This window comes from Papilio polytes, unplaced genomic scaffold (genome assembly GCF_000836215.1).
Source record: "Papilio polytes unplaced genomic scaffold, Ppol_1.0 DF824269.1, whole genome shotgun sequence".
In the NCBI taxonomy this organism is placed as follows: domain Eukaryota; kingdom Metazoa; phylum Arthropoda; class Insecta; order Lepidoptera; family Papilionidae; genus Papilio; species Papilio polytes.
The window spans coordinates 1,131,162-1,157,030 of record NW_013524935.1 but is presented as its reverse complement, the minus strand read 5'-3'; the positions used below and the strand labels follow the sequence as shown (position 1 = coordinate 1,157,030).

At 35.2% G+C, this 25,869-nt stretch overlaps 1 protein-coding gene across 1 annotated transcript; it reads right to left on the bottom strand.

Annotated features, from left to right (window-relative positions):
• Nucleotides 1-589: 589 nt before the first annotated feature.
• On the bottom strand, nucleotides 590-22,640 carry LOC106107000 (T-box transcription factor TBX1-like). The gene is made up of 9 exons (XM_013287669.1): nucleotides 22,489-22,640; nucleotides 6,778-6,896; nucleotides 6,557-6,679; nucleotides 6,247-6,488; nucleotides 5,755-5,911; nucleotides 5,232-5,393; nucleotides 4,450-4,517; nucleotides 1,465-1,605; nucleotides 590-1,027 (listed from the first exon to the last, which is right to left on the bottom strand). The coding sequence occupies exons 1-9, from the start codon at nucleotides 22,538-22,540 to the stop codon at nucleotides 970-972; spliced, it is 1,122 nt and encodes a 373-aa protein (XP_013143123.1). The 5' UTR covers nucleotides 22,541-22,640; the 3' UTR covers nucleotides 590-969.
• Between the last annotated feature and the right edge of the window lie 3,229 nt (nucleotides 22,641-25,869).

Here is a 25,869-nt window from a genome sequence, read left to right as displayed (position 1 = left end):
TCGTGGACAATGAACACGGAGACAAAATTACCGCGATTTTATATAAAAAATCGACGTATTTTCTTATCTTTCTAAACTAAACTATCCAAGATAAATTCACCTCTTTATACGATTTCCAATTTAAATAAAGTTAAAAAGTCCTACATTCGCCGATAGATGTCAACAGTTCGATTAACTTATCTAGCCCGAGTAGCATGTGGTGACGCTGTTAAAGTTATTAATGCTGGCAACATATATGAATATTTACTTTCCCAAATTACCATTAGATTTGATAAACATTTTTTTTAAATATTAGTGGTTTCTTGTTAATTTACTAATATTTCCTTTAATCACTCCAACTAAGCTGTAGTCTTGTGCTAGGATATGGTTCACAATAGTCGAATGGCGGGGTTCGATCTCTCGACCGCGAGATCGGTAGTACGTACCTCAAACCATTAGGCTATTGGCGCTTATATTGACTGCCACAGTCCAAGAATTATTTATTCTCAAGCGACAGGCACGTAAAATAAAAATCAAAACATTAAGGGCCTGTCCCACCAAATTGTAAATTGTCTGATAACAATCCAACTTGTAAAATATCTGATGGAAATATCGGATTTTGTTACCGTATCTGACAGGGTAGCCATTTTTAAGCTATCCTTATCTGCCAGTGGTGGGACACGCGCTAAGGTTTATAAAACCTCGTAGCTAAGGCCAGGAAGATAACACGACTAAAATATTAGGGTAATTTTAGATATGTGAAGCGCTTATAAGTAATTTTAGTTCCATTTTTGCCCACCAGGTTACACAAGTTTGTCGCACATGTAAATAGGACTAGAAAGGTTACGTCAAATGGAAATCCGCATTCTATCTCTCCGTGTTGAAATTCTTTACATCTAAAAGGATCCTCTCACTCATTTCCCCTCCAATTTTACACCAACTGGTTGATATTTTATATACTATATCACAAACTCCTTTGGTATCCGCAGTCTATCTGTGGGCGTAGTATGCGCTATACGTACTGTTTGGTCCCGCGTGTGGTTGATATCTGAGAACATAATATAAAATTTCACTTAACTATACTAAAATCTTGAAGTTAGTGCCGCACAATATTACTCTTACTAATATTATAATTGCGAAAGTTTAAATGGATGGATGTTTATTAGAGTTTGTAGCTTAAACGGCTGAACGGATATCGGTGATATTTACCATACATGTCGAGGACGCTCGAGAACAACACAAAGGCTACTTACTTTCTTTTTTTTAATTCCACGCGGACGAAGCCGCGGGTGAAAGATAGTGAATAAATAAATGGCAATAATCGATAGTTTGCAAAGCAGAACAGTTGTGACCCTATTTTTATTATAACATCTTAACCGTATTATGCAAACAAAAAAAAATGATATTGTATTCCTTTTAAAATTATGTGCATAGCTTGAAGTATCCTTATTAACATATAGTGTCATAAAATAGCTATATGCTCACCGCACAGTATGCGCGTGCGCATAAAGAGGTCCGCAGGCGCTAGGCTCGGCGGCATAGGGCTGCGCCAACGCAGGGCAGGGTTCAGGCATCGCCGCTTCGCGCCTCCGCGCCACTGCCCTCTGCTGACTTTGTTCCGGTGGGCTGAACGTAAACAATATATAAGAAATTTATATATAACTACCAGAAGAGGGGTTAGTATAAGGCAGGGGTGGCAAATATTTATGCATTAGTGTCATTTTTTGAAAGAACTGTTTAATGCGGTCTTAGACGTGCCATCGAATAGTTACGACTTTTTTTTAATTATAAAGTGACAAACGAGCAAGCGGCCTCCTGAAACCGCCAAAATGGCGAAGCGACCGCAGCCCATAGACATCCGCAATTGCAAATGCGTTGCCTACCCTTAATCGACGGAGGAGGAGACGCACATAAAGAGGATATTTCGTTAAAACCGTTAAAATTCGTTTTTCCTTTCCATCCTTATATTATCTTAATGACTGCGATTACGAGTATTACGTCAATTGGTGCATCCTACTTTATAATTTTTCGGTAGTGTCTTTATGATTATCGACGTGCCCAAAATATGTCGTGTGCCATTTATAGCACGCATGAAAGTGGTTCGCCACCCCTGGGACAGGGTGACCGCCTATGGCGTCGGTCATAATCATAAACCAGATCTTAAATGACATTTAAACTATTTTTACAGAGATTAAACAGTTTTACTCATATAACTACAATGGAAACAAAGTTTTAAGTTCAAATCGTTTATAAGCATTCCAAAATATTTTTCTATTTATCAAAACTTGTTAAATATTGTAACGACAGCTGTATTTTTTAATACAAATGATAAAGTACGTGGCCCGCCTACGAGGAGGAGTCCAGTTACTTCTGATAATCCTCTATTTTGACAACACGCGACAAATGGCGCTCATAAGTTACACCGGCCATAATTAATCTATTAAAAATAGGGTAACCATAATGCGACTAAATCTTATGATGTTTTCCTTATTATTTACTTTGTTTTTAATTAGTAAATGGAATTAATGTATTGTAGAAATAAACTTGCTCTTAAAATAAATAATGTACGCGTTTTTTACTAGTTAATTAATTCTTTCCGGTACTGAAGAAATCAGGTGGAGTATTTAAATAAAAGGTCAATCAAATAAAACCTTTCAGAATTCATTTTCAATGGCAGCGAAATATATGAACTTTACAAAACAATAATATTTTATAGTGCCGAGACGAGTCAATGGGAATATCCTATTCAAAATGAAGCATGGTGACCTTTAAGATACCAGGAAGTTCCATTGAAAGAAGTTGGAGAAGGATAAAAAAGGGATCATCAGATTTTTTGTCTCGCTCGCACTTTGTTTGCGCAGATGGCGCTCTAATTTTTTTCCTTCTTCGATATAATTAATGACTTGATTTGTTTATAATACGTTAATATGTTATCTAAATCGACTCACTGATGACTTAACGATATTTTTTGCGAACATTTCTAAAATTAAAAATCAATTGAAAAGCACATGTGGGTAACAATTATTAAATTAAAATAATAAACAAGATTCCATCTCACTAATATTATAAATGCGAAAATGTAGATGGATGTTTGTTAGAGTTTATAGCCTAAACGGCTAAAGGGATCTCGATGAAATTTGGCATAGATGTAGAGGATAGTCTGGGAGAACACACATAGGCTACTTGCTTTTGTTTTTTTTATTCCGCGCGGACGAATTTGCCGGCGACACCTAGTACGATCTATTTTCAAATACTTGAATTTTTATAAATATCTTTTCATTACGAAGGACATTTAAGCCATACTTAACTCATAGAAAAAACTAATTGCACTCAGAGACATGAAAAAAGAGCTCTTTAATGTATGTAAGTATAATAAATTTAGTGTAGGGTAGTGTGTGTGTAGTGTAGCCTACAGATTCGACCATGTTTGAGAACAAAAGATTTTTAACCTCCCTCTCCTCTTTATATTAATTATAGTCTCGCTTTGATTCCTGTGAGCTTATATGGAGGTGCGCACACTACTCCATTTTTACTTGTGCTAAACAATCGACAATCGCACAACAGTTTTGCGACTGCTTAGTCAAAGGTGTGCGCCCGCTCGAATTGTGTATCAGAATGCAATATTTCTGAAAAAGGGGGTAAAAAGTTTACGCTTCACGTACATAAAAACAAGTGTATTTTTAAGTAAATAACAAAGCACGACTCTGTTTCAGTTAAACTTATTACTGGGCGTTTAAAAACAACCTCTTCGAAATAAAACAGTAAAATAAACAAAATGGACGACGGGCGTGGGAAATAACGGCGGGGAACAAAATTTACGTTCACCGTACAGCCAATGCAGAAACGACGATAGCAGTTAAGCGGTAATTGTAAACAAATCCAATGATTTGTTACTAACACTTCTTAAAGCTTTGAAGATATATCTGGCTATTTGTACCTACTTTAATGTGTGTAATTTTTTCTTTTTTCTTCATTTCATTGTGCCAGTTACATTAAAAAATACATTTACGATAACTGAACTCTTTGTAAAGCAATCTTTTTGATATTGATCAACATTTTATTTTAATTTTTTAATATATCTTCCGTACCTATTGCTTTTTTTACTATAAAGGTAAACTTTTTTCCAATATAACTAATACTACTGCATAAATCAGCAATATCACATGAAAAAAATAGATTGCTTCTTTTTTCTAAACGTTTGTTCATATATTTTTTGTCTCTGGTTACTGTTTGTTTTTATTTTGGCGGGAAACGCGCGGTGTCCGCCATAACTGTCACCTAACTCTTTACCTACGACGAGTCGTAAAACTAAATCGTCACCGGCTGTTGTAGTCCCTTAACATTGCCACTTTAATGAGTTTACGCATAAAATTTAATCATTCACATACGGCTTGATTTATTTACTGTTGTGACAGAGGAAACCCATAATTATTTAGTAAAATGTGGTTTTAGTTAGTGTTTTTCACTCACCAGTCGTCAGGGTCACAGTCTCGGAATCCTTTAGCGAAAGGATTGCTTGCTATCTTCAATTGTGTTATCTGTAAGATCAGAAATTATATTATATTATCTATACTATTATAATGAAGCGTAAACACACACTCCTTTGTTGTCTAAGACGTCACCAATTACAGGATATTTTTGAAAAATTCTTTTTTTTAAAAAGCCCTACACTTACGCCACGCTTTAGGCTATATATTTTAACGCCATTAAACTTAGGGGGTAAATATTTTGGATAAAAACCCTAATGTGGGAAAGACCATAAGTTGCTGCCAACATCAAGTAGTAGTAGACACGTCGTTTGTCTATAAAACACTATCTATCCTTTTCAATACAAGAACGGACGCACATCTTCAACTAAACTATCGCATAACTGTTGTTGTATCGTCGATTTCGCAGCCAATTTAGCTGTTTAGTTGCACAACTAAAAATCGTTTGTAAAAATCGTAGTTTGCGCACCATATAACCGAGACTAAACAGTGGTGCGATAGTTTAGTGAAAGGTGTGCGCGCTCTTAGGGATTATAACAAACCGTCCCCCCGCTCTGTCCCCACGTGAGAATACAAAGTTTCATCCATTCACTTTTTAGTCCCACCATCACGAATAAGGTTACCTACCCGTTATGAAATAAAATAATTTACAATCGTCCCCTCGTTCAAAAGGTGGGACGGATGAAGCTTTTTATTCTCATCTGTCTCCGCGTGGGAACAGAACGAGGTGACTGTTGGGAATAATCCGCTCTTAGTACAACTGACCCGATGGTTCTGGTATGCAGTGACGGCGGTGAAGCCGGTCTCCGGGAAGACGAAGGTGCGGTACGGGACGGTGGCGGGAGAAGGCGCGGGCCGGGCGCCCTCTGCCGGCAAGTATACCACGTGCAGACGCGGCTGGTAGCGGTGCATCGAGTTCAAAATTATCTGCATAAGACAAAAAAACATTGAAAAAATGAAGAATTTAATTTATTTCAAAAGTATAATAATCTGCACTGTCCTATCATACATTATTTGTTACTTTTCAAATCGCTTACCGACAATACCAACACCCTCAAAGGCCTGTGTCGTGAGGGTTTTATACCGTACAAGAGAGTTACATTTCGGCGTCCAGACAATCCTCATTATACTTCAAAAGTGATATCCAACAATATCATAGAAATGTTGTAGAACATAGAAAGATTAGAGGCTTCCATTTGACGAGATCTTCAAACGTCTCCATAAGAAAGAAGAATAACGGACGGTATTAAAAATAACACTGATGAACTATACTGATATATGAACTTACATGTCCGTTGTCGTCAAGCTGATTGTTGGTGAGCTTGAGCTTATCGAAGGAGACTAGCTGGCGCATCCAGTGCGCGCCCGCGGCTGGTGAGTCCGGGTGCACGTGGATGCGCGGCGGCGACACCGGGTCAGCTTTACCCGCCACCACCCAGCTTGAGCTGCCAAAAGAAACAGTATTTGAACCCAAACTCCAAGTGTAACGGTTGTGCAACCTCAAAGAAGACCATTATTTGATCTACACATCTATTCTTATCTTCAACTTTAACATAAGAATATATTTTACTAATACTAATATTACAAATACGAAATTTCAGATGGATGGATGGGTGGATTTGTTAGAGTTTGTAGCCTAACCGACTGAACGGATCTCAATGATATGTGGCAAGTACGTGTGAAAGAACACATAGGCTACTCAGTATTGATTCTTTTAGTTCCACGCCGACGGAGTCGAAGGCGAAAGCTAGTAACCTATAAGGAAATTACACAAGCAAACCTATGGAAGGCGTATCTGTATCTCTTATCATCGAGAGGCACGAAGTCAACCAGCAGTAGATAGTCTGCGGTGGGAAGGAGCCCCGCGAGGCGCGCCTGCAGTGCGGGGAACATGCGGCGGCCGGCTTTCGTCACTATCATCTCTGTACCCAGCTCGTGGAAGCTGCGCCAGAGGGCCGCTAGTTCGAGCGTCGCTGAGCAGCGCGCGACCGCCGGGTGTAGGGTTACATTCTGTGACGTCACCTGAAGAATGATGTATATTAGTCTGTGATCTAGACAGACTCTAGTATAAAGTTAGTGAGACACAATACCTGTAGTCGTGGGGGCTGTGGTATGGGAGGATGTTGGGACGCGGGCTGCGCGGCGTGGTCGCGACACGTGCTCTCGCTGAGCGCCTGCAGCGGCGAGTAGGTGCTGCGACCGCACACCGCATTCTAAAGTACAAACAATTAAAAAAATAGAAATACCATACAGTTGTCCGGAAATTAAGACGATGGAACACCGTGTATACAGGATGACAATATAAACTTACGTCTCCAATAGGATGATGGAGAGGTAGAGTCGGTATCTGGTTAGGGTCCCGGCCAACGCGCTCCGCTATGGACTGCTGCAGGAAAGCCGCACGTGGGCAATGGTTACTTGATAAACCACCTGAGGACAACATATTATTATAACCTGGCTTCTCAAACGGACAAGAACATTGAAGCATGGAAAACTACATCAAAGGAACTGCTAAAGCCTCTTGTGAAAGCTACTTCTTAAAGGACGAAAAAGTCTTACATAGACGGCTTCAATAGCAGCTGCTTCGTGCAGGGTCCAGTCTGTTGTCCGTTTTATTATCTCCTAGATTTAGTGGTTACTGAACCTGAGCAAAATATCGTTAATTAGTGTAGTAATTAAATTAAACCGCAATCAAATCAAATCCACTTATCACTTTTAGATTCTGACGGTATTTTGATAACTTCTCGTTAAGAAATGGTCAGCACTTCACGTCACCGGATCTTTTTATTCAATAATCGAATATCATAAAACGATATTTATAAAAGCCTGGATCGACGCATGCGCAGAACAAATAAATAGTATCATAAAAATCGTAAAGCGTCCACTCCGTAGCGGACATCTCACTCAACTAATTGCTGTAATGGCGGGAAACTCAAAACATACAAAATGTCCTCGATAATTTCATCGCGCGCTGTCAAGATGTGGATTATAAATAAAGGCAGGCGATGAAATGTATACTCGCGTAGAACGACAATGATCTTCGTTTTATTTTTAAGTGGCAACATTTATTTTTAGTATTTGAACTGTATTGACCGAGTCGGAGATGTTATCGATAATCGTAATTTTAACATTGGTTTTATTGCTAACATGAGTCATTGTTTTGTAAGTGATGCTAGTTTCTTATTATTTTAGTACGAAGTTTATAGACTCAGGAAAGAAACATACCAGCATTATTCTGGTACTGAAACTCTAAGTAAATTTTAGGCTTACAACATAGATAGATGTGTAGATAGGATAAGCAATACCCAACTCTCTCTGCCCCTTCCCACCGGCAACGAAGATGTCTCTTACAAGCACTTCAAACAAAGAGATTCAAAAATATATAGAGGAGGCATAATTGGCATTCAAATTGAGACATTTTTCACATGATCTATCGTTTTAAATGTATCGCTAATAGGTACCATTAATTAAACATTTATATTTTATTTTATAACAATAGACGGAGCTTATTATAGTTTTGTAAAATATCTTTTAAATGTAATACAAGGACACGAGCTGGCGTGACTTGACAACTGACATAATACCTTTCTCTTAAGAGAAAGTACCTGTGAAATTTTATTCACTATGCCTCGTCTATTTATTTTTAAATGTCTGAGTATACTATCCCTAATTGTTTTAATTGTAAGAGTAATTTGGCAAGTGTCACTATTGCAACTGGAGCGGAACCACGTCGATACCTTGAGGCGGTGCTGACCGATCATTAGTGTCTACAGCATCAAATTTATCACCATCTCACGTATGTCTGATGAATGTTTAGTATCTAAAGTCTAGTACATCTATTTTAGCAAGCACCTTTTTGAAAATGTTACTACTTTAGATGAAAGATGATTTAGAAATAAGATAGATTTCGAACCAATACACCAAATACCGTACACTTTTATCGGCAAATGATTGGAGATGCACTCGCCAATTTTGTTTTACTATCTTCCGCCCACGACTCCGTTCGCGTGGAACTAAAAAAACAAAAGTGAGTAGCCTATGTGTTCTTCCAGACTATCCTCTACATCTGCACCAAATTAAACCGAAACCCTTTTAGCCGTTTAGGCTACAAACTCTAACAAACATTCATCCATCTAAACTTTCGCATTTATAATATTAGTAAGATTTTGACCTGATAAAACTATTGACCGATTAAAAAAGTCTGAGTGTGCTGAGGAATTTTGTAGAACCCACACTTCGAGGGAAATAGATCTTATAAGTAAGCTATAGATTTTCTACAATTCTGATTCTAACTCAAAAAGAATATGTTTTTATAAATCAAATATAAATAAACAATTCAGTACTACCACTACTGAAATACTGGTTACTAACTAATTAGAAGAACATAAAACAATAAGTAGCGACCATGTCACAGTAATAATGACATCTCAGGTGGTGGGAGGGCAATTATAATGCCTGTCTATATTTAAACCGTAACAAAAGGAGACGAGCGGTCGCTTCCTAAGCAATAAATCCGCATTGATTGAACACTATAAATCTACCGCTGCAACACCGATCCGGTTGCAAGCTAGGGATGGAAATTATATATTAACACGGAATACAAAAAAAACATTTGACATATTTGTATCTATGGCAACTTTTGTACGGTAATTGTGATTAGGAAATACGCAGAGATGCTTTTTCTAATCATGCTAATATTATAAATGTTTTGATGAAGGGATGGATGTTTATTAGAGTTTGTAGCCTAAACGGCTGAACGGATTTTGATGAAATTTGGTATACATGTAGAGGATAATTTAGAAAAACACAAAGGCCACTTACTTTTGTTTTTTTTGTTATAATTCCACGCGTGCAAAAGTTAGTAGTTAATATTTTAATATAGTTACTAGAACAACACAAGATATGGTAAAGTGGTTGTATCTTAAATTGACGGACAATCTATGAGAAATAAGTACACACTTGCTTTGTAAATGCCTTTTCACACTGCTCTTGAAAAACCGAGTCACACACTTTTTTGATAAGTTTGTGGCAGCCCTATAATGAGGTAACACATGTACCCTCGTTTGATTTACACAGCGCCACCCCGCGTATTGCTCCTTGTATCAACATGTCTCATAACTTTTTATAAAAACAAATCATCCAAACATTCAATTATAACATTATGGTCAATTATTGTATACGAATGTTACCTTATTTTCTTGCCTTTTTGTTAGCCATAGTATACTCTTCTCTTAACCTTTATCAGCTGATATTTTAATTTATAGCTTTGTTAGGCATAATATTTGCTTAATCCCATCCTCGTCGCCAATGTAATGTAGGAGTGATAATGAAACGGTGGTTGGTACTGGACTCATTTATTATGAGAGAACTGACGGTATATTTAAGATACCCTCATATATACCACACCTTTGTTAGTTTTCTTAAGTTTTTTCTCTATACTTATACATATGTTTGCATAACAAATCCATGTTCTCCATGTGCGTTTTCATATCTCTACAATTAGCCTAACATTGTATCATTGAATTGAATAGGTAGATTTAAAGATAGGTTAGGTTTGTTACAACTAAGTTTTTAACACTTTTTAAAATTCATTCAACTGCAAAGGCATAATGCAAATAGAGGATAGTGTTTTCGTCGTGTATCGAATCAGTTTCAACAAGATACCCTTTGATCAAGGCGTGTGCCAACATTACAGACATTCCTCATTAACAAGACGTTTGACGTGTCAAAGAATAAAACAAATCGATTAACGTTTCGGTTCACGAAATACACTCATACTAATCTTCTATCTATACTCTATCTATAACTATCAATACATATAATAAAATTGGAGTGTCTGTTCGCAATACAAATGAAAAATACTAGATTTCGGGAAGATGGTGTATTTGCGTTGCTGTTAACGAAAATCGTATTAAAAAAAATTTGTCTGTCTTTCTCTGAAACGGCGGGACTTTCACTGAAGGACAGCTGACATAGACGGGCATATTATACGCTACTTTTTTTTAATTCTGCGTCCGTCCAAATGGCTTAACGGGTGGTCCAAATTTGCGCTAACGAAGTTTGCAAACAACAGCTCGTATTGTAAATGTATTTTTATGGATGATGTTTAATACCAAATCCAAAATGGCTAGACTGTTTTTTAAGATAGTCTATAGTAAGATGAGAAAGTGTTATGTACAATTTTTCAGCTATGGAAAGTACAACAATAACTATCATACTTCTTACTAATATTATAAAAGCGAAAGTTTAGATTGATGGATGTTTGTTAGAGTTTCTAACCTAAACTGCTGAACAGATCTTAGTTAAATTTGGCATAGATGTAGACAATAGTCTGAACACATAGGTAACTTTTTTTTAAATTCCACGCGGGCTAAAAGTTAGTAAAAGATAATTTTAAAACATGGGATGACCTAAATTAAAAGAAATAATACAAAAGGAAAGTAAGACTCCTTTTCTTTCGTTTGTATAAGCCACTAGTAATTTGCACAGACAATAAAACATTAGATAGATCCAAAGTGCAACAGCTTTGATCACAGTTCGATGTCAAGATAGTGAGCATAGCTCATTAACAAACAGATAGTCACGTCCATACCACAGTAATCACGTTTCAAATAGTTCAACTAAACGGCATTCGAATTTAAACACGTATAGCTATCCAGTATGTGTGAAGTTGGCAACGGATAATTTTTGATCTTATTAATCTGAGTATACTATTATAAATAGATATTTGTATTTATGTTTGAAATAACTCAAAAATTACTGAACCGATATCAAAGATTGTTTCACCATTACAAAGCTACAAACAAAGTAACAAAGGCTATATTTTTCAATTATTTATTACTTTCGTCCGCGACTTCGTCCGCGTGGAATTAAAAAAAAACAAAAGTGAGTAGCCTGTGTTCCTCCAGACTATCCTCTACATTTACACCAAATTTCATCGAAATCCGTTTAGCCATTTAGGCTACAAACTCTAGCAAACATCTATCCATCTAAACTTTCGCATTTATAATATTAGTATGATTTCACGTGGGCGAAGTCACGAGCAACAGCTAGTTATTGCTAATCTTAGTGAAGATTTTGACTGCATATGTAAGTCTAGCGATGACGTAATATCGAGTTTTCTAGTTAATGGTAGTAATTTCATAGTTTGTAAGAAAAGGCGCGGTGTGGCGACCACCAGGGCACCACCAATTTCGTCACAGGACGCTGGTAGAACTAAAACCATTCCTTTAGTTGGTATATGTCCGATTCACACTTGACCAGCGACGGCCATTCATAGATTGTATAGAATCACTCGTGCCAGTTGATTGACAGTTCAGTTCTTGAGTCCTATTGACCAACCGTACTGGCCTATTGTGAACCGCGCATTAAGAAATGGACTGCCTTATTTGCTCGTTTCTACTGCTAAAATTTTATAATGTATTTTATTAAGCTAATTCTAAGAATCAGTTAAGAATTTTACGTTAATATTATAAATGCGAAAGTTTAGATGGATGCTTGTTAGAGTTTGTAGTCTAAAGAGCTGAACAGATTGTGATGAAATTTGGTATAGATGTAGAGGATAGTCTGGAAGAACACATAGGCTACTGTTATTTTTTTAATTCCACGCAGGCGGAATCGCAGGCGAAAGCTAGTGTTTTATATCTAAGAAACAGTTTGTTGTGTAACTTACGAACTGACAATCACGTAACAGCTTACAGTATTATTTAACACGTGCGATTTGATATTATTTAACCTATTGCATTGATTTCCGGCTGCGATTCGATTTATAATTTTCCACAAGTCCACACAAATGCATTCTAGGAACGCCATGTTTGTACGCTAGATGTCGTTGTTCGTTTCTGTCGCTCCAACGCGTTGTTTTGACTGTTGATTGACTGATGCTATACTGGGCTATTTTAGTTACATGGATACCAGATTCATTTGCATATGTTTTCGCGAATATCCAATACTTGCAAACATTTGCGCCAATTGTAATTGAATGAGGTTTTATAACCTGTGTTTTTATCATCTATCAAACGTCAGTAATGTCAAATAATCCCGCCATAATTACATGACAATATATATTTTTTTGAGAATTATATTAAGTTGCAAATTCAACGGCTTATAAACGGTTTTTATTTTGTTTTAATGTACTGATTATTTTTTGTACGTAATTGTAAAACAACTAGCTTTCGCCTGCGACTCCGTCCGCGTGTTTTTTTTTTAAACTAAAGTGAATAGCCTATGTATTCCTCCAGATTGTTATCTACATTTACACCAAATTTCATCGAAATCCGTTCAGCTGTTTAGGGTACAAACTAGCAAACATCCATCCATCTAAACTTTCGCATTTATAATGTTAGTAAGCAACATAGTTATAATTTTAAATAGCTCAGACGTGTTAAATTAAATTCTAAAGTGTTATAGGCTCGGTTGGATAGTAACGAGGCTTAGTACACAAATCACCATTAGCGTTGGCGGCAGAGCGTGCAACGGGGTCGGGTCTAATACTTATAAATATCTTCATACTATTATACCTATATCTAGGTGGCTATGCTAACATTACGTGAATTCTCGTATAATTTTTTAATGCTTAAGGGATTAAAGAACCAATCAGAGAACAATGCTTTGACTTTACTTGTTCAGAAATTTATTTGTTACTATCTGGTCCTCGCGATTTTTCCGCGTGGAATATAAAAATATTAGCTGTTTCCGTGCGACTTCATCTGCATGAAATTATGAAAATTTTATTTTATTGTTTACATGTGTCAAATTACCAATTGCAAATATCAAAATGACATGACATGATGACAACCTTGCTTCCTTGATGTTGGCAACAACTTATAGTGTCTTACCACATTAGGGTTTTTATCCAAAATATATGTCCTCTAAGTTTAATGACGAGAAAATATATAGCCTAAAGCGTGACGTAAGTGTAGGACTTTTATTAAAAAAAAGAATTATTCAAAAATACGCTGTAATTGCTGACATCTTAGGCAACAAAGAAATGTGTATTTACGCTTTATTATAATAGTATAGATATAGATATAACCTATGTTACTCAGTAGTTATGTAGCTTTTTAATGTTGCCAGAATTTTTGAAATCGGCCCAGTAGTTTTTGAGTACATTCAAAAAACACAAAAATTCAAATCATTCCTCTTTATAATATTTGTATAGATATACATTAATATGTAGTGAAAATCTTTATTATCTTAACCCTATTGTAAGACTAAGGTATAATTTACCAAGTAACTTGAGTAACTCATTCATTACACTTTTATTTATTGGCGGGAATTCCACTAAATGTCATACAAATAAATCTTCCGGGACAATATTGTAACTTCTGAACGTATCCCATTACGCGGGATACAATAATATGGAGAGGGATTATTTTAAATTAACATTTTGTTTAAAATCATACTAACATTATAAATGTAATAGATGGATGGATGGACGTTTGTTAGAATTAGTCGCCCAAACGGCTGAACGGATTTCGATTAAATTTGATATAAATGGAGAGGATAGTCTGGATGGAAAAACACATAGGCACGTACACTTTTGGTTTTTTTTTTAATCCATGTGGAAGGAGTCGCAGTTGAAAGCTAGTTAGCAATTAAATGTTTTTATTTAGTACCATTATGACTTTCGTTTCTGCATTATACAACACAACATACCTACATTCTTGTGTATATGGACTTTTAACTTATTCTATTATTTTCATCGATCTGTGAAAGTTTATCTAAAAATTCTAATTTTGTCGACAACCCTATTATCTTTGTCCTCGATATTTTTAACGCTCTTTCAAGATTAAACAATTTTAATTATGAAAACAAAAGTGCTCCATATTTTGTTCGATAAGTAATGTGGAGAGGCGGGAAGTGATGACCCGAGCGTCAAATAAATCAAATGCCTGAACAAACGAGTGTTGCCCCTTCAATAGCATTTTACTAAATGTTGGTAGCATTGACATTCTGTAGTAGCTGCTATTTCATTTTACTTTATACATATATTTTATGCGAATTACAAATAACTCTGACTTAACCGTATATAACCTTAATTTTGTTTGTATGAAAATGTTTAACCTCAATAATTACAAACACCTATTAATTTTTACACAGATTCTAAAATTAAATTAAAAACTCAGGCTATTTTATCTTTACGTAATGATTTGTTCTGTGTTTGAGAATCACAATGCTTAAAAATTATTTTTTTTAAATCTAAATCAATATAAACTTAACCTATTTTATCAATAAAGTATATTTAGCGTATACGCTCGTATAAAAAAAATTAAATAAAAAAGTGCTAGCTGAAGACTATCTTAATGGCAACCCTAATTTTAAAATTTTAAAATTCGAACAAATCGGGCGCCCGCCGCGACATCGGAACTAATTGGTGCAATTCATCCGGGCTGACGTCGGCGCATGAGCCATGCGGTATGCACCGCGCATACTTCACATTACAACCACGATCGGTGATTTGTGTACGTGGGATGGCATTTCTTGCCTTCGAACTGTAGTAACAAACGCTTTTCTTTTGACCTATTCAACCCTAAATTGAGTAAAGGGCTAATATTCAGCCTTAAATTATTTTAATTTTTTGCTTGCGTATAACGTAACTTAAGCTTTTTTATTTCATAGATTTGTTGTGAAAGTGAATTCTTATAAATATATTCAAAATATGTTTCTAGTTTTTAAGAATGATTTTCAGTTTGGTTGACTGGATAATTTTTAGTCATTTCGTAATCAAATTCCGATACTTTTCAACGTCTAAGTGCATGAAACTCTCCGCCAATCACAAACCCTCACGTTAGTAAAAGAATGTTCATACAACGTATGATTGAAATGTAAACGGACTCAATCATAAATAACTCAAAACACTTGGCACAATTATATCGACCACCTACGAAATCTCAATCGCTAAGCCCCCGTTGACATTCCCTTTCAAATTCTCACGCTTTACAAAACAAACATCTATTTCGAGTGTTAGAAAAAAAAAATTGTATATTGAAACAAAAAGGCGGGGTATTAGGAACGCGCGCGAATGAAAACAAACAATGGCGGCATAAATTCATAATACGCGGTACGGATGGTGCCGTGGCCGATATAAACCCTGTCACTTCCTATAACGTCTCTGATAATTTACGATTAATTTGGTTTAAATTAGTTTGTCTTAATTATACTTACGAGGAACCTAAAGAGAAACAAATTGTAAGCGACGTTTTAATCTGTTGAATCTGTGATGACATTTTGTTTTTAATTTGCGGACTAACAAAAACCTCGTTGCACATTATGCCAAAATGTTATTTGTTAAAAATTCAGAGTTTAAATTTCTAGCTAACCAATATGTTTATACCAATTATTTAACTTTATTAATATTTATAATCTACTTAAATATCTTGCTGGATAAGTTTCTTTGGTAGTATATGTCGATTTAACTATAATTTTGAGGTTGGTCTTGTGACTTCTTGGATGTAAAAGTTACACTTTACATTTATAACAGTAAAACTGTTAAATCTGTAAATAATATGTGAGCGTATTTAAATTTTATATCCTTATTGTAATTTACGTCTTTCCAGTTAAAAGCACTTCACAAGATTTTTTATTCTTTTAAATATTGAAACGCCTCTTTAAGCAAATTTGTATTCACATAAATCACTTATCTTTTATACAAACTAAATACGAAGCTATGGCAAGCGGGGAATATTTATTTTTACCAATCGTAAACAATCGATTCATCTATTTTTGTAATCGATACTATTCTTTGTTATTCCATTACAAGCAAAGGAAAAGAAAACATTGTTGCACATTAATATATGAGTATCAATGTTTATTTTTTTATCACAATTTCATCGGAAGCGTTCCGTAAATTTTGTATTTTAAAACAAACCTTCTATTTCTGCTTTAATATCTTTGAATTAAGGAAATTGTATAATATGAAGTGACGATTGTTCAGTATCGAACTTATAGTCGGGTGTTCTATTGACGAAAAACCAATATAAAGATTTTAAAAAAAGTTGATAAAATTAGATACGTGACAGTACAAATATTGTATTTTAGAATAACGTAATATGTTCGAAAACCTATTCATGTGTCCCTTTCCGCATTTGTGATTAAAATGGCTGTCTTTTTTCCTATACCATTTGTATAGATTTTTGTTATTGTAATTCGTTTGCGGCGCTGAAATATGAAAATATAATGTCATCTCAATTTTTTAACCTCAAAAGGCTCCAAGGCATCTCGAGGCTTTTGTATGGGTAAATTCCCTTAGTATTTACAAATTGAAATTCTAAAAATTTCTAAAGATTATCTTTATTATAAACGGGAAAGTCTAGACGGATAGAGGGATGTTTGTTCCTACGTAACTATCTCTGGCTCAACGGACCTTGCTGAAATTTGGCATAGATGTAAAGTAGTAAAACACACAGGCAACTTACTAAGCTTTTTTTTTTAATTCCGCGCGGGCATTATCTCTCTCGACAGCTAGTGCGTTATAAAATCTTTTTAATCAGCGAACACGTTTATATTTGAAAAGGCAATCGCGTTATGCAAAAAACGAAACATTTTCTTTATATGTAAGAACTTGTGGGCACAACATGTTAGAGCGTCGAAGTACTTGGCAAGAAAATAAACCCTCGCTCGTCCCGTCTCTTGTTTATTGTTACAATATTTAATTTTAAACGTCCGCAATAAGTGGCCGCTTGCCGCTTTGATGCGCTTGCGCACGCCCGCATTTATGTTTCATATATTATACGCAACAATAACACCTATTTCTGCTTACTTTGGAGAATTTTAGAAAAGAATTTGAATACAGAAAAAAACAAGTAAGCAAAATTGAAGTAGACAGTTTATTGTTTTGTTTTATTTACTAAACTATAACGTGGCACACGAGCAAGCGATCACGTGAATACGCCGAGAATGCGAAGCAATCTCTCCCCATCACATCATCATACATCTGCAATTGCAGATGCGTTGCCTACCCTTAATCGACAGAGGAGACGCATATAAAGAGGATATTTCTCCTTCCTATGCGCGATCTCCACCGTCCCATCCCATCCTTTCCGTATAAGAAAATGGTGGGAAAGGAAATGGATTAATACTAGGCGTCCGACACCACACTCATCAGAGTGTACGCGGAATTGATCCCACTTCACGCCTGTCTTCTGTGTGGTCGTGGTATTACACCGAGCGAGTCGGCCCATTCGTGCGATGTTAAAGCGGGCTCTACCACTGTAAAATTATTGTCCATAAAATATGTTTTAAAGATTATTATAATAGGAGACATACAAAATAGCTATTTACAAAAAACATGTAGATCTGATTTTTTTTTAATCTGAAAACTAAACCGTTACAAGATAATACTGGTTTGTGATACCCTTATTCGAAAGTGTATTATTGTTTTGTTTTCTGTATATGTAATTACCGCCGGTAACCTAATAATCAAGGTATATGTTACATGAGTCTGAAAGAGCCAGCTGAAAAACAACGCAGAAACGGCTTAGTCCCTCCTGCATACGCTAAGCTAGCTATCTTTTGCCACGAGTTTATGTTTTCTTTAGAAAAAGTCCTTTTATGTCATTTCTTTTTTGTGGCAATAAATTCAAATTCGTTTATGCAAATGAATGCTTTTCAATCAATACATATTGCAACCTTGTAACAATAAAATTGCATCATCTTTCTCATTTTTTTTGCTAAATCCGTATAAACTTGACGGCGTTAAAGGATTGTTTCGCAAGTCTGTTGGCTGCATGAGGCAATCAACACGTGTTTATGATAAAACATCATCCGCTAATCCTCATGAGAACCGGCTAATGTTTATATTCGACTACAAAAACGTTTATTGAACATTTTTTAAACAAAAGTTACAACATTTTTTTAATGCTTTACTTTAATCAAATTGTTTAAAAGATATTCAAAAATGTTGGTTTCTCATCTGGCTTCACAATTCGAGGTTAATAATGTGGAGATTTGACAATAGTCAATGTCTAATAAGATACTCCTATATTTTTTTCTCATAGAAACCTCTTGGAAAATTTTCTTTCTCATTTTTCTACACAATTTTACTTCCCGTTGGGTCTTCCTACTGCGCTAATTACTAAGGCAATTGTGCACAGGTATTTCTAAAGTAATGAGGCGTAGGCGAAAAACAGCATTTTCCTAAATGTCTAAAGCACTTTAAAAAATATCATGGGTTTATTTTAAGTAAAATCTATTTGAATTATTAATAAAAACACTTTTAAATCGTCGTCCTCTCCGGACGAAATCACGGGCGCCAGTTATGAATATAGAGTTAAGCATTTCTTCTCATAAGTGTTACCAGGAAAGGGCTAAACTATCACTTTTACGAGCGTCATAACTATGAACGACATTTACAAATGTCCTGATAAGATAGTACCATCTGCAAGGAAGGGAGTCTGCGATGTGTTATTTTTTTCCGTTGGCGACTATTTGACAGCTGTTAGCTGCTTTTTATTTTATTTTTTTAATGGCTGCATTTTCACCCAGTATCTTGTTTTTTTTTATTCAGTAATGATATTATTTTCGGCTAGTATTGTTTGCGATTAACATAGAAAAATAAAGTGTTTGACATCTATTAGTTTATTATGCAAATGATGTATTTTAAATTATTAACAGAACGCTATATTTACTCATTTTCTACTAAATTCTCCGAAAAAAATAGACAGACTTTTGTAATTGTAAATTACCGACGCCATTCATTTCCAGTTCTATACACGCTATTTTCAGTATTTTGTACTTGACAAAAATTACGTCGGACTCCTGACCTCTTGAAATCAATCAGTCGTAGGATCTCAAATAAACTAACGCACTTTGTCTCTAGCATTTTAAACTACAAAACCGTAAACTTAAAAATATAAAATCTCCACATTTCAGCACAAGTGTGACATAAATCTTACACTTTTTTAACACAGGAATACGCACATTTACTGCAAACACTCGACTCGACTTCATTAACCATGTGTTCAACCGATAAAGAATTGCAAACTCCAAGTTAAAAATAACGGCAAATTGTCAAGTTTGTGCGCCGGTTTTCTGAAGGAATTATCAATATTGTTTGAGAATTACCCCTTGTTAAAAATTGTAATTACTGGGGTTGCCAGGATAACTGTTTCTTTGACGTAATAACGTCTTAAAAACCATAACGGTTTAGACAGCTAAGACGAGAAAAGTTAAAATTTGGTGGTTTTTTAACCTAATCCTAACCTAACCTAAACATTAGTAATTACTTGTGGATAATGTAGCTTTCAATGGTGTAAGAATTTTTAATACGTTCCAGTCGTTTTTGAGCCTATTCATTACAATCAAATAAACAAAGTTTTCATTTATAATATAGAAAAGCGTGGCCCCTTACGTTCCGCTTGAGCTGGGCTTGCAAGCGAGAGCGCAGAACTAGGGAAAGAGATTCTATTGGAATCAGATTAGAATTAAATAGGAACTATTTAACCAACCTTTTAATTAACTTGTTTTGTATGTTTGTATTAATCATGCAAATGAATTAAATAACAGCGTATTTTCTAGTCAATAATAATTTTCAATGATTTTTGGACAAGCTTATTTTGATGATTCTAAAAATATTTTTTTACAAGACATTAACAGGCTGCGTAATTAGTAAATTATTAGAATGGTATTCAGTCTGTCAGGGCAGGCCGACGTGACGGTATCCTACGCATAATTACCACAAAAAACCTCGCCCACCACGTCGCGTCATCAATCTAAATTGACATGTTGCTACTTCACGAATATGATACTTCAAGACAATGTTGTTTTAGCAAAGATTTATTTGCACTATACTTCGTTAGGTTGGTACTCTGTATCATTTAATCAAATCAAAGTTATTTAAAAAAAAACTTAAACAGTCTATTACTTCATTTAGGCATTGCATAATAATTTTTAGTCACTGGTTGTTCAAATATTTGGTACTATTGCTCGCGACTTAGTCCTCATGAAATTTAAGAAATAAGAAAAAAAATATAACCTATGTTACTCACAGAATTACCTTTATAATGGTGATGGAATTTTAAAAACCGGTCCAGTTGCTTTTACATGAATCAAATACATACAAAAATTACAAATCTTTCCCTTTTATAGTATTAGTATAGAGTGGGTGGTCCGCATACCAAAATATTTTTAAGTAACCGATAGATGCGTCGCTGCCTGTAAGCTAGTGAGGTTATGCCTCAGCTTTTCAAGAGATTTGTAACTCAGCATAAGATTATCGTATTTTTTATTCACTACAAAAAAAATGTATGGAGTTTATCAATGTAAATGTATAGCACAGCTGTTCAACTCATCCAGAATAATTAATGCATGATAAACTGAGAAGATTAATTCGTTCGCTAATCGCAATCTGTCTATGCGTATGCGCATATTAGTGACAGTGACAAAAATCACGACGCGAGCGGCCATCTTGAACGTCGGCTGTCAATCGTCAGAGCGCGGGAAACGCGTGCTCTACCGCTGACAGATAGATGAATGAACGTTCAGAACAGACTAGTACTTCGAACGCGAGGAATCCTTAATGCATGCGCCAAGACTATACTTCGGTATGTGAATGTTATTTGCATTGGTACTTGCTATTATGAGCGGGTAGTGGGTTTCCATAACAAAGTATTTTATAGTTATTTAAGGTTTTTCAAGAGTTTCTTGACAATAGAGGACACATTTGTATTGCATACGTCACTATTTTGCGATTTTGTTGTGCGATTGTCGATTGTTTCGTACCCAATTCAACTGTTTTGTTGCACAACTAAAAAACGAGTAGTGTGCGCACCTCCATATAAGCTCACAGGAATCAAATCGCGACTAAACAGTTGTGCGATAGTTTAGTTTTAGGTGTGGACAATGCTCTAAAGGATATTATGGTCAATGTTGAAGCCGACAAGATGTTACAAAAACTTATAAATCATTGATGGATTAATACCGTTTTTTTCACCTTTTTTTGGAAATAACTGTATAGTTAAAGTTTTGCCTACCCAAGTTAAAACTAAACTTACTTTTAGATAAGTAAACATGCTGAAAGTATCTAACGAGCTTTATTAAGTAAATATGTTTTTATCCTAAAGATAAAGTTACGATCAAGAATTCTATTTTTTTTTTCCTTTACATACTTTGAAGGTTACGTTAAAGTCTTATGTGAATTTGGACATGATCATTTTTGTTATTGTTGTTTTTACTATATTTTAATGGAAATTTAAAAATACTACTTGACAATAACATAAGAAGTAGGAAAAGGACAAACCAAAAATCCTTAGACATTCATAAAAATATTTACGCAATTCCTAGTTCCCATTTTTTTAAATTTAGTTTTTTAAACTTAGTAAATGTCTATTTTACTTGCCGTTGCTACTCCAGCGAGCTTTGCTATGAATATGACATGATTAAGTAAAACATAAAAATATTGTAAATACTATAAAACTATTTTTTTATAAAAAATACACTAAACACTAGTTACAAATAGGACTTTTAGACAAAAAGGTAATTAAAAGATAATCATATTTGCGATTGCCGCGTTATAAACTATGACTTTTAAAAACATTTAAGTATAACTTTGAATTCAATTAGTCGTGTAAATTTTACAGATAATTTTATAGCTTTTAAGTTAAAAAATTCATAAAATGAAAAGATTTGTTCGGATCAAGAAAAAAAACATTGAATCGTTTGGTTAATTACTGTACAATAACCTACGCCTAATCGTCCTCGATTTTCCTTTTAAATGTTTTATATATATAGTTATTAAGATTTCTTTTATGTTTTATTAATATTAAAAAATGTACTTCAGATATCACTACTACTTTTAGACTAGTCAGCAGATCAGCAGAAATAATTCTATCCGTCACTAAATTGTTGATAGTAACAAAAAAAAATAATAAAAATCATTGGCATGAATAAGAATAAAATAAGAAATCTAACATACACACAGAACCTCCTTAGTGGAAGCAAAAAGCACTGGCTGGTAAATCCCAACCTCCTTGGACCCTATACGTGCTATCGATTAAAAAACAAAAATAAGACCGCAGGCACTGACCATCCATGAGACGCGGCTGGTGCCACTCGTCTCGCCACTCCTGGCCCTCCATCACGTGTCCCGGTCACCCGCCGATTTATTTTTTCAACGCGACGTGATAAATCAAGTTTTCCCGCGCGTTAATCAGGCGGTGCGCGCGCGCAGACCGCGGCGCGAGAGGAACGCTTCTGTCGTCGGCGCGCGTCGGCACCACGCAACCGCCCAGAGACGCCCAACACCGCCTTAACAACGCCCAACACCGCCTACCGCCCAACCTTCGGCTTTATTTACAGAAGGTATGTACAATGCTTGTAACTTTCAATAATTTTGCCTTTTAACTCTGTTAGACAGATTTTTATTGTAACTTAGGGGTGTTTTATTTGATAATATAGCGTAGCATTAACATTGATATTTTAAAAGTATCTTGGTAATATTTTAAATGCGAAAGTTTAGATGGGTAGATATTTCTTAAAGTTTGTTGCTGTAATGTCTTAACGGATCTCGATGAAATTTGGCATAGATGTAGAGGAAAGTCTGGAAGAACGCATAGGCTACTTACTTTTGTTATTTTTAATTCCTTGCGGACAGAGTCGCGGATCAAAGCTAGTTAACTAATTTAAAAATCATCTCTATATATTGTTTTAACTTAGACACACATATTTTGTAATAAGCAACCGAAACAAACTAAAAAAATGTATACGTGAATTATTTTAACAGACAATGCATTGGTTAAAGTGCATTTGCACTGTTCCTTAGTGCATGTTATTCAAACTAAAACAGTAAACGTATTCCTTAGTGACGATTGAAGGATTCTCGGCAGCTAATTCTAACGAACCGCTTACGCCATACATTTGGACCAACCCGAAACTGACTTCTTTACGAGCGTAAAGTTATTTTTACCATATATACCTGGTCCATCGTTAACCTGTATACTGTTTATATAAGTATGTAGTGAACGAGTGCGCTTGTCTGTCAGCACGTCTTATAAACAAGCTAACTGGCAACATCTTTGACTGTAGAGAAATAGACTAGGCAAAGCCGTCGTACTAAATTTTGCCACTATTCGCCAGGGGTAGTGCCCGCTTTAATAACTTAGCACGAATGGGCCGGCACACCCGGTGTAATACCACGACCACACAGAAGACAGGCGTGAAATGGAAGCAATTCCGCGTTTTGTCTGATGAGTGTGGTGCCGGAGGCCTAATTTAAGTCCCTTACTCCTTACCACCCTTTTCTCATAAGGAGAGGATGGGAAGGGGAAGTGGAGTTGACAGTGAAGGAGATGCATAGGAAGGGGAAGTATCTTCTTTATGTGCGTCTCCTCCTCCGTCGGATAAGGGTAGTCAACGCATCTGCAATTGCGGATGTCTATGGGCAGCGGTCGCGTCGCCATTTTGGCGGTTTCAGGTGGTCGCTTGCTCGTTTACCACCTTATGTTATATAAAAAAGGGGGAAAATTACAATTACACAAGCACTTTTCATGTTGAGATTTACGTAAAACTGAAACCTTATTATAAATGTATACTGTTTTAATAAATTACACACATGATACATAAGTAAGTAAGCAAGTGTAGGTCTTAATGTTCATTTTTGACCGATTTCCAAAAAGAAGGAGGTACTCAATTCGTCTGTATGTTTTTTATATAACAGAGTTGTACACGCGAGCTTGACATGTCCTGTCATTTAATATTCAAAGTGGCAAAATCGGTACCCGCCGACGCAAAGTTTTCTAATGTAAATAAATAAGGAGTTATTTACTTGCGCAGGCGCATGATTGAATGTATTGGCATGGATTTCACATGTGCTAGTTTCTAATTTACTTCAGGGTGTTTAGAAATTCATTTGAACTAGGCACATATAATATACTAGCTGTTCCCGTGCGACTTCATCCGCATAGAATTATGAAAATTTTATTTTATTGTTTACATGTGTTAAAATATCAATTGCAAATGTCAAAATGACATGACGATGACAAACCTTGGCAACCTTGCTCCCTTGATGTTGGCAGCAACTTATGGTCTCTTTCCTACATTAGGGGTTTTATCCAAAATATTTGCCCCCTAAGTTTAATGGCGTGAAAATATATAGCCTAAAGCGTGACGAAAGTGTAGGGCTTTTTTTTAAAAAAAGAATTATTCAAAAATATGCTATAATTGCTGACATCTTAGACAACAAAGAAGTGTGTGTTTACGCTTTATTATAATAGTATAGATAGATGATACCAGGCTGTGATTTTGTTTTTTTACTATGTAAGCGTTTTAAATAAGAGTATTTGTTAAAAAAAATCGCTAAACAAGAACAATATTAATAATTTTGTTATACTTTAAAGCGATAATTATTTACAAAATCCATATTTTTTTCAACTTGTAGATTCAGATTAAAAATAAATCATCATATCATATTATGTGTTTATTGACGCTATCTATTTCCTTTCGTTCTTTTTTTATTCATCATTAATCCATTGCCCATTTCGCGTTACTCGTTGGTCCCGATTCGATCAATCGGCCCAATGGGAAAGTAATTATATTGGGAGATAATGGCGATAAGTCAATGGTAGACACCCGCTAGCAAATAGGGTGGAATACTTTTTAAACGGTTTCCAGCTTTTTAAAGGACGATATCATGATGTACAAAAGTCCGGTAGCCAACTTCAAATGGGTTCAGATCTTTCAAAAAACGCACGGAACCCTTAGTACTATCAAAAAAATGCAGGACTCTTAATGTGGCTTTACAGTGTTATTGACATACCAACATACCACGCTATACCACCGTTTTTTCGAGACATCAAAGTGAACCTACTTTTTTGATATCTGTTCTATATCGATACGCAGAAATAGAATACTGTTTTTTTTTTATTAGTCTTCATCTTCTCGTCCCCGTCTTTATCCTACTCTAGTAGGGGTGGACCTCCAGGTTATTGTCCTACACGCGGAAAATACAATTCGAATGTTGACTCTCTTCAACATTAAAAAGGATTAAAAAATATATAGTATAGCCTATCGGCCTAATATTGAAACGTCATTTAAGTATGTAAAAGCGTCTTAAACAAAAATGTCGACCATCAGTGTAAGTGGCACTTATGAAGCGAAGTTTTCAAGATTCGTTTCAATATTTGGTCGTAGGTAATTTAAAAGCAGATTTTTTTTTTGTTTCTGCGCTATGCAAACGTTATGATTGTATAGCTTCGAGATATTCATAATAATATCGTACAATAACCTAAAATATCAAACAATTTAAACAAATTTTGATACAATTATTGTAAATCTGTTAATACTCAATTATACACAAGTTTACATTGTGAAATCTTCGACTAGAACTACATTATTTCGTAGCGACATAATAAGTCGTAGTTTATATCCCAATAAAAATCAATTTATTAACAGATTAAATAAAATTAAATCT